General features: G+C 66.8%; 2 protein-coding genes across 3 annotated transcripts; both read right to left on the reverse strand.

Annotated features, from left to right (window-relative positions):
• Positions 1 to 9: 9 nt before the first annotated feature.
• On the reverse strand, positions 10 to 6,315 carry CPNE5 (copine 5; the record flags this gene model as incomplete). The annotated part of the gene is made up of 19 exons (XM_052702431.1): positions 6,013 to 6,315; positions 4,650 to 4,690; positions 4,511 to 4,557; positions 4,094 to 4,197; positions 3,778 to 3,817; positions 3,617 to 3,693; positions 3,323 to 3,382; positions 3,180 to 3,243; positions 2,823 to 2,926; positions 2,526 to 2,630; positions 2,140 to 2,181; positions 1,992 to 2,067; positions 1,740 to 1,793; positions 1,610 to 1,671; positions 1,385 to 1,431; positions 1,097 to 1,278; positions 886 to 1,013; positions 716 to 818; positions 10 to 72 (listed from the first exon to the last, which is right to left on the reverse strand). Coding segments are annotated over exons 1-19 (1,479 nt in total), but the record flags the coding sequence as incomplete, so codon positions are not given.
• Positions 6,316 to 7,456: 1,141 nt separating this feature from the next.
• PPIL1 (peptidylprolyl isomerase like 1) lies at positions 7,457 to 9,184 on the reverse strand. Of its 2 annotated transcripts, none has more exons than XM_052702417.1 (4): positions 9,060 to 9,184; positions 8,368 to 8,522; positions 7,815 to 7,883; positions 7,457 to 7,702 (listed from the first exon to the last, which is right to left on the reverse strand). In XM_052702417.1, the coding sequence occupies exons 1-4, from the start codon at positions 9,113 to 9,115 to the stop codon at positions 7,482 to 7,484; spliced, it is 501 nt and encodes a 166-aa protein (XP_052558377.1). In that variant the 5' UTR covers positions 9,116 to 9,184; the 3' UTR covers positions 7,457 to 7,481. The 2 variants fall into 2 exon arrangements, with proteins under 2 accessions (XP_052558377.1, XP_052558378.1); XM_052702418.1 differs by having other exon boundaries at positions 9,025 to 9,114.
• Between the last annotated feature and the right edge of the window lie 18 nt (positions 9,185 to 9,202).

The following is a 9,202-nucleotide window of genomic DNA, read 5'->3' on the forward strand; positions in this document are numbered from 1 at the left end:
GAGCACAGCCTCACCATCAAACTCAGCCTGGCCGACCCCCACGATGATGATGGACATGGGGAGCTTGGCTGCCTGTGGGGGGGGGGGGTTGGAATGGTGTGAAAATACCTGGGGTGGCACCACCCCTGGGCACCCATGGATCCGTGGGGTGCTTTGGGGTCCCCCCCCCCCCAGTGGCAGCCCCCCCTCCCGGTGCTGTGTGCCGTGTGGGGGCTGCGCTGCGTGGGCTCTGCTGTGCGCATCGTGCTCAGGGCCGTGACGCGGTGCGTGGGTGCATCCTGCTGTGGGGCTGGGATGTGCCTCCCTTGGGGGCTGAGCTGCCCCCCCATCCCAGCCCATCACCCAAACGCAGGGACAGCAGCCCCTCCTCCTTCCCTCGCCCCCTGACCCCCAACCCAGCGCTGCCACCCCTGCTCTCGCCCCGTGCACCCAGCTGGATGCTGCACCTCCGTGTTTTGGGGCACCTCGGTAAACCAACCCAGCCAGGGGTCCTACAGCTCAATATCTGGGGCACCACACGCCCTCAGTTGGCTCTTGCACCCCAATATTTGCAGCACCCCAATACCTGAGGCACCCCCTGCTCCCCGCTAAGTCTTACACCCCAACGTTTTCGGACACCCCACGTCCCTATTTGGATCCTACACAAAATATTTTGGGGCACCCCATGCCCCTGCTGGGCGAGTGGATCAGGACAGCCCCTGGTGGCAGCACTCACGTTGACAATGGCCTCCTTGGTCTGCGCCATGTCTGAGATGACCCCGTCGGTGATGATGAGCAGCACAAAGTACTGCGACCCATCCGGCACGGCCGCCGCCGAGCTGCGGGACCAGCAGTGAGCAAAGGCTGGGGGCCAGGCGACCCTCCTTGGGACCCTCCCCCAATTACCGGGCCACGTGATTGACCACGGGGGCGAAGTTGGTGGGGCCGTAGAGCTGAACGCTGCGCAGGCTGCGGTGATACGCCTCCAGGATGCCCTCAATGCCGCTGCACGACGGGTTGGATGCGTCGCCGTTCTGCGATGGGTGACAGAGATGAAGGCACCCGCGTGACGAGGGACACCATGAGCCGGGGGGGGGGGGGGGGAGGGAGGTCTCACCAATGGGAACTCGTGGGACACGCGCCCGTCGGGTGGGATCTTGGCACCGAAGCCGAGCGCAGGGAACATCTTGTCGCTGTCGTAGTCCTGGATGATCTCACCCACCGCCCTCAGCGCCATGGTGTAGGCGTTGAGCTGGTAGGGGCTCAGGTAGTGCAGGGAGGTGGACTGAGATGGGTTGCCTGCAGCCGGGGTTTGGGGGGGGGGGTTCAGTCTGTGGGGTCGTGGCCCAGCCTCCTCACCGTGTGCCCGGCCCCAAGGGGGGAGCTGCCCGCTGCCAGCGCTCACCGTTGGACGCAGTGAAGTCGATGGCCACCGTGAAGTTGATTTGGGTCCTGGGAGGGAGAAAAACCCTTCTGAAGATGGGGAGATGGAGGAGGGCCTCCGTTCCCCCCACACGTCCCAGTTCCACGCGTGCGATGCGCCCCAGCCCGCGGGTCCCACTCTGGAAGCCCCCCCCAGGGCCACCATCACCAGCTGTGCCCCTGCATGGACGCGAGCATCACGGCTCACCCGCCCCGGATGTAGTCCAGGAACGTGTGGTCAGACTCCACAGCGAAGGACAGCAGGGTCACCTGTGGGGACAGCAGGTGTGAGCAGGACGGCAGCCACGCACCGTGCCCTGTGCCCACCCAGCCCTCACCGTCCCCGAGTTCAGGTACTTCTTCTTCTTCATCTTCTTGCGGGGGTTCACCACCTGTGGGAAGGGAGAGGACGCGGGGCGCTGCAAGACGGAGCACCCAGAGGTGCAGGGGGGGGCTGTCACAGCCGTGGGCGATTCCTGGGGGTGCAGCATGGAGACCCTGGGGTCTGTAGGTCCCAAGGGGGGCAGAGTGGGGATGGCAGCACCTGTGGCAGTGGGGGCGCAGCACCCATCTCTGCGTCCCCTCCTCACCTCGTAGACGTTGAACTGGCTCTGCCCCCGCGCCAGCTCCCGGTAGCTGGTGGTGAACTCACCGATGAAGTCGTGGCTGTGGGCAGGGGGTGTCACCGCCACCTCGGGCAGGGACAAGCAAGCGGCCCCCCTCTGCCCCCCGGCTCACCTGCCATCCCGATCCCAGTCATACACCTCCACCTTGATGGCCCTGTAAGGAACGGGGGGGGGGGTGTCACGGTCGGCACCCAAAAGCACAGCCCTGCACACATCGACTTGGTGTCGATCCCTCCGTGGGGGCTTTTCTCCTTCCTCCTCCTCCTCCTTCTCGGCCGGTTTCGGTGGGATATTTTTATCCACTGTTGCCACAGCAACGTCCGACACGGGGCTGAGGCGGCAGCGCGACGCCGAGCCACCAAGCGGCACCGGGGGCTCAAACGGGCGGGCGTCGGGGGGGAACCACGGAGCAGATGGAGAGCCCGAGGAAGGCGGGTACCATAGAGACGAGGGGAAGAGGGCGCAGAGCGGCGCCGCCTGGAGGACCGCGGCACTCACCGGTCGTAGTCGCCGTTGCAGAGGGCGCGCACCGGGATGGCGAAGGCCGGCCAGACGGGGTTCAGCGTGTTCCTCATCACCTCTGTCTTGTGGCAGATGGTGAAGCTGCGGGGGGGGGGGGGCACAGGGGGGCAGGAAGGTCACCCCGTGGCCAACACGCGTCACTTCGCTTTGCTCGGTGTTGGAGCCCTGCCCTCTACGCCACCCCTGTGTGTGGGGGGTGGTTCTGTGCCTCTCCCTGGGGGGGCTGCACTCCCCCGCTCCCCCCCCCCCAATCTCACTTTTTGGGGTACTCACGTCCCGTCCTCGTTGCTGCGGTAGAACACCATGAAGGGGTCGGATTTGCCGAAGAAATCCTTCTTGTCCAGTTTGTTGGCACAGAACTGCAGCGTGGCCACGTCCTGCGGCACGAGGGGGTCGGCGAGTGGGGTCCCCAGTCTATGGGCACCAAATGGGACCCCCCCCCCTCCCTCTCTGTGGGCACCGGGGTTCCATGGGAGCAGCCAGGATGTGGCTGTGACCCTCAGCATCCTCACCCATGTGGAGGAAGGCCCCAGGCACAGCCACAGAGCTCTCATCCCTCCTCCCCTGGAACAAGATTGGGGGGGGGGGGGGGGGGGTCCCAACGTGTCCCCAACCTCCCCCAGCTCTCACCCTGCAGTTTCCCAGCTCCTCAGCCAACAGGATGATGGTGCCGCACTTCTTGCCCGGGATGCCCCTACAGGACAGGCGGTGAGGGGGGGGCAAACAGTGACCCAAGTGTCCCCTCTGAGTGGGGGGGTCACCCCAATGCTCACCCATTGGACATGGCTGGTGCCGGCTTCCTGCTGCGGGGCTGTGCGGTGACCGCCCCCATCCTGCAGGGACACAGCGGGGTGGGGGGGGAGGGCAGCAGGACCCCGAGTGGGGGCACCTCAGGGTGTGTGTTTGGGGGGGGGGGGGGGGGGGGGCAGCCCAGAGCTGTGCTGTCCGCACTGCGCTCTGCTCTCCATCCCAGACACCGCCGGGATGTGAGATAAGGACCTTCCATCGTCACCATCACCCACGGGATGCCAGGCTTGGCCCCCCCCCCAGCCCCCATCCCTGCTCACGTCAGTGGCTTCTCCAGGCGGCTGCCGGACGAGCCCACGATTTCACCCAGCGTGCAGAAGGCCTGGCCCAGGAAGTCCTGCAGAGAGCAGGGTCAGCGCCATGGCCCCGTCCCCATGCCCACCTCCGTCACCCCATCCCATAGGAGCAGCGCCGCACTCACGTGCTTGGAGAGGTCGGGACTTTTGGAGTCCACATCGTACCTGTGGGACGGATGGGAGCGTGGCCGTGGGGCAGAGTGGGGATGGGGTGAGGGGCGAGGATGGGACGGCAACGGGGACGGAGATGGGAGAGGGATGGGAGACCAACGGGGTTGGAAAGAGAGGATGGGAATTGGGAACAGGAAACAGGGATGGGGAACGGTGATGGGGACGGTGGTGGGAAAAGGGAACGGGGGTGGGAATTGGGAACGGGAAATAGGGGCGGGGAGGGGAACGGCGGAGGGAGACGCGGCCGTTGGGACGGCTGGCAGCACTCACAGGTCGAAGCGCAGATTCTGCTTCTCCTCGAAGAAGTAATCGAGCACAAACTTGCGCACGAAGTCGGGGTTCAAGGAGTTGTCGATGACCTCAGTGCGGCCAAACTGGGGCGGCGCCGTCAGGGGGGGGGGGGGGGAGGGGGCCGCGCCAGGTGCCCCTTTGTGCAGCCGCAGGGGCAGCCCACCCACCCGCCCATTACAGCCCGAGCCCCTCAATTAACCAGCGGCTAATTACAGGGCAAGCAGCCGGGGGCGGGAGCGGGGCTGCAAAGCTGGGGGAGGCTGGGCGTGCTGATTGGCCGCCCGCCCTGCGCCCCAACACGCGGGTTGGCCGCCTGCCCGGCCCCCCAACGTGCTGATTGGTCGGTCGAGCGGAACCCCGACGTGCTATTGGCCACACCGCGGGGTCGGCACTCACCTCCCGCCACTGCTTGGTGTCCGGTCCCTGGGTGTAGAGGACGCACACTGGGGACAGAGGTGGGGGTCCTCAGCGCTCACCTTCCCCCCACCCCCCCCACCCCCCCGGACCCCCAGCCCCCGTCCGCAGCCCCACTCACGTGGGTCAGATTTGGAGAAGGTGTCCTTGTCCAGGAGCTGCCTGCGGGGAGAGGGGAAACTGAGGCACGGGGGGGGGGGGGGAACGGGACCCAGGGCTGCGAGGTGGTGCACAGGGTGATGTGGTGGCGCACAGCCGGAGCTGCAGCGGCTTCGGGGAGTTTCTCTGCTCCCCGATGGAGTGGGAGGAAAATAGGTCGGAGCGGCTGCAGGCAGCACAGCTGGGGGGGGGGACGGGGACACAACGGGGGGCAGTCAGGATTCCCCATCCAAAACATTGAATCCTGAACCCAGCCTGCTTGAAGGGCTTTGGGGTCCCAGGGGGTGGGATTGGGGCAGGGAGGGGCGCTGTGCTGTCACCCCCCCCCTTCAGTCAGCACAGCGTTGGGGGGGGCCGGGTGCCGGGTGATGGGTGCCAGGTGGCAGCGGGCACAGGGCTGGGGGGGGGGGGGGATGCGGGGGAAAGGACCTCAGGGCGGGGGGCACAGGGGACATGGGGCAGCCCGTCCTGTGCACCTCTAGAGACCGCAGACCCCGTCCTGCTGCCTCCCAGTGCCCCCCAGCCCCACTGCCCTTTTCTCTCTCGGTGCCTCCCTGTGCTCCCCACAACACCCCCTGGTGTCCCTCGCTGCTCCCCAGTAGCTCCCAGTGCCTCCCAGTATCCCACAGCCCCGAGTGCCCCTTGGTACCCCAACACCATCCACCCCTGTGCTTCTCATCCCCCACAGTGTCCCAGCACCCCGCAGTGACCCACAACCACCACCCCCACTCGCCCCCCCCCCCCCCAACCCGGTGCTGCCCCATGGTGCCCTACAGCTGCAGCCACCTCCGCTCTCCCAGTGCCCCCGCAACCCCTGGGTTCCCCCCCATTCAATGCATTTCATCCTCTGTGCTCCCCAGTTCTTTCCAGAACATCCCAGTATCCCACAACAACCACATCCCGCTCCCCCAGAGCCTCCCAGTACCGCACACCGACTGCTCCCCAGTGCCTCCATTACCTCCCAACGCTCCCAGCTCCATACACTCCAAGTGCACCCCAGTGCCCCACACTGCACGCACTCTGACTGCTCCCCAATGCCCCCAGTACCTCCCAGCGCTCCCAGCTCCACGCACCCCAAATACTCCCCAGTGCTCCCAGTGCCTCCCAGCACCACACACCCGCGGTCTCCTCCATTCCCCAACGCCTCCCAACGCCTCCCAGTGCCACGCACCGTGGGTGCTCCCCAGTGCTCCCCAGTGCCTCCCAGCGCCGCACACCTGCAGTCTCTCCCGCTCCCCCAGCGCTCCCCGGTGCCAAACACCTCCAGTCTCCTCCATTTCCCAACGCCCCCCAAAGCCTCCCAGCGCCCCGCACCCCGCTCCTACCTGCAGGACACCGTCAGCTCCACCTTGGTGGCCGGAACGCAGCCGGTGCCGCCCGCCCGCAGCCCCCCCAGCCCCGCCATGCCCCGCTCCGCCCTCCCGGGGCCGCCGCCGCCGCCGATCCCGGGGCCGTCCCGGCGCTTTCGGGGCTCCCGGTGCTCCCGTTACAGCGCTGCCGCAGCGCCGCCGCCCCGGGGCTGCCCCCGGAGCCTCCCGCGAGCCCGCCTCTGTCCGGCCCCCGCGCCGCCCCCAGTAGCGCCCAGTGCTCCCGGTGCCGCTCCCACCACCGCCCGGTGCCCGCGGTGCCGTTTTGCAGCAAGCCCAGCGCCGCCCGGTTGATCCCAGTGCCGCCCCACTCCGTCCCCAGTACCGCCCACCGCTCCCAGCGCCATCCCCTGTATCGCCCAGCGCTTCCAGTGCCACCCTGGCACACCTCCAGCCTCACCCGGAGCTCTTCGTGCCGACCCAGCGTCGCCCAGCGCTCCCAGCGCCACCCCCGCCGTCACCCAGCGCCCTCAGTACCGCCCTGCCGCATCCCGCTACCTCTCAGCGCTCCCTGTGCCACCCCCAGTTCCCCCTCATTCTACTCCAGCATTGCCCAGTGCTCCCAGTGCCACCCCGCCACATCCCCAGGATCGCCCCCCGCTCCCCCCCTCCCCACATCCCCCTGCGCTGCTGCCCCTCAGTGCCTCCCAGCGCCCCCAGTTCCCCTCCCACCCCCCCTCAGTGCTCAAGGTTCTCCCCGGTGCCCGCAGTGGGGTTGCACTGAGCCCACGGGTGACAAACCTGCGGCCCACAGGCGACACGTTCCTCCAGGGGTGGCGCTTCATCTCCATGTCCCCACACGTGGGATTGGTGCTAGGGGTGACCACTCCACGTCCCCAGAGGTGACACCTCCCTGCCACGTCCCTCAGGGTGACATTTCTGCGCCCATAGGTGACACCTCCACGTCCCCAGAGGTGATCTCTCCATGCCCCACCTGTGCCACCTCTGTGCCAACGGGTAACGTCTGCGTCCCCAGAGTTGACACCTCCCCACCCCACGACACCCCTCTGTCCCTATGGGCAACATAACATCTCTGTGTCCCTGTGACACCTCCACACCCTATGGGCGACATCTCCGTGTCCCCAGGGCTGACACCTCCACACCCCACGTGTGACACCTCCATGCCCCTACAGATGACATCTCTGTGTCCCTACACACGAAGCCTCCATCCCCTATGAGCGACACCTCTGTGCCCGTATAGGAAACACTTCCACGTCCCTATGGGTGATGTTTCCACATCCCCAGAAGTGACACCTCCACCCCCCTATGGGTGACGCCTCCATATCCACAGGGCTGACACCCCCACGCCCCTATGGGTGACACCTGTGCCCCCAAAAGCGACTCCTCCAAGCCCCCAGAGGCGACACCTCGCTCTCCCCTCAGCACAGCGCCAGCACACCGCTCCATGCACGCTTTTATTCCCCGCGTCACCCAGCAGGGACGGCTTTGAGGACTTTCACATCATCCAGAGGTCGGTCCTGAGCGTTGGTTTCCACCATGCCCACCCTGCCCAGCACCCCGATGCCTTGGCACACGCGCCCAAAGATGGTGTGTTTGCCATCCAACCACTGCGCCGGCGCCAGCGTGATGAAGAATTGGCTGCCGTTGGTGTCCGGCCCCGCGTTGGCCATGGCCAGGATGCCTGCGCCTGGAGATGGATGGAGAGAGGGATGGAGGAAGGGATGGATGGGATCGGTGGTTTGTTAGGGTTTGGTTGGTTCTTAAGACATAAAGGTGGGATTTGGGGACTGAGATCTCACCGGTGAACTTCAGCTCGGAGTGCAGCTCGTCCTCAAAGTGTTTGCCGTAGATGGAAGCACCGCCACGGCCTGTGGGCATGGAGATCAGCAGGGGGTCGTGGCCCCACACCACGGGATCCCCATTGCAGGGCCGGGGAGCTTCTGGTGTCCCCAGGGTCCCAGCATCCCTGTTAGGGGGCTGAGGGTCTTGGCGTTCCCACTGTGCGACTTGTGACCCCATCTCAGGGCTGAGGGTCCCAGTGCTCCCATCATGAATCTGGAGGATCCAGCATCCCTATGAGGGGGCTGAGTGTCCCCACTGTGAAGATGGGAGTCCTGATGACCCCACGACAGGGCTGAGGGTCCCAGCGTCTCCCCTGCAGGTCAGGGATCCCACTGTCCCCATCACAGGGCTGAGGATCACAACGTTCCCATCAGAAGGGTCCCAGCCTCCCTGTCACAGAGCTGGGGGGTCCCGACGATCCCATCGCAGGGCTGAGAATCCCAGCATCCCCGTGACAGGACAGGGAAGACCCTGCTGTCCCAGGAGGGGCTGTGGGGTCCCTGCGCTCACCGGTGCCCGTGGGGTCTCCTCCCTGCACCATGAAGTCCCGGATGATGCGGTGGAACCGGGTGCCGTTGTAATACCCGCGGCGGCACAGCTCAGCAAAGTTCTTGCAGGTGCGTGGAGCGTGGCGCCAGTACAGCTCCAACACCAGGGTGCCCATCCTGCCCACAGCACCACAGCGTCAGCATCGGGGAGACCGGGAGGGGGGAACCGAGAGGGATCAGGGCAGGGAGAAGCTGGAAACGGGGGGTGAGGGAAGCTGGGGTAATGGGGTCGGGAACCAGGGTGAGGGGGAGATCCCGGTATTGGGAACGGGGGGTGGTCCTGGAGCCGGGGCTGGGAGATGAGGGGAGCTCCGGTACAGCGGGGTTCCCAGGAGCACGCCGCTATCGGGGGGGGGAAACCGGAGTGCCCCGGGGGAGGGAAGGCGGGCAGAAGGGGGTCCTGGTCGAAGGCTGGGGGAACCCGAACACCTGCGGGTCCCGGTACCGGGCTTGGGGGGATTGTGGGAGCGGGGAGGAGGGACCCAAAGGGCTTCCGGTACCGAGCGGGGAACCCGGCGGGCCCAACAGCGAAGGGGGAGAAGAGAGGAGGGGAGGCAGAAGGGGGTCCCGGTAGCGGAGCGAGGGTTCCGGGGCATCCCTAAACCGGGGGGTCCGGTACCGAGCGCAGAGGCCCGCAGGGTTCCCGCCTCTTACGTGGTCTCCATAGAGACGGTGGGCGGCTGCCAGGAGTCAGGCGGGACGGCGGCCATGCTGTGCGCCGCTATTGCCGCCGGCACCGGAAGCGGCCCCTCGGCGTTTCCGGTGACACGCCCCCCTCCCCGCCGACGGCCAATGAG

This window comes from Tympanuchus pallidicinctus, unplaced genomic scaffold (assembly GCF_026119805.1).
Source record: "Tympanuchus pallidicinctus isolate F22 unplaced genomic scaffold, pur_lepc_1.0 scaffold45, whole genome shotgun sequence".
NCBI classification, from domain to species: Eukaryota; Metazoa; Chordata; class Aves; order Galliformes; family Phasianidae; genus Tympanuchus; species Tympanuchus pallidicinctus.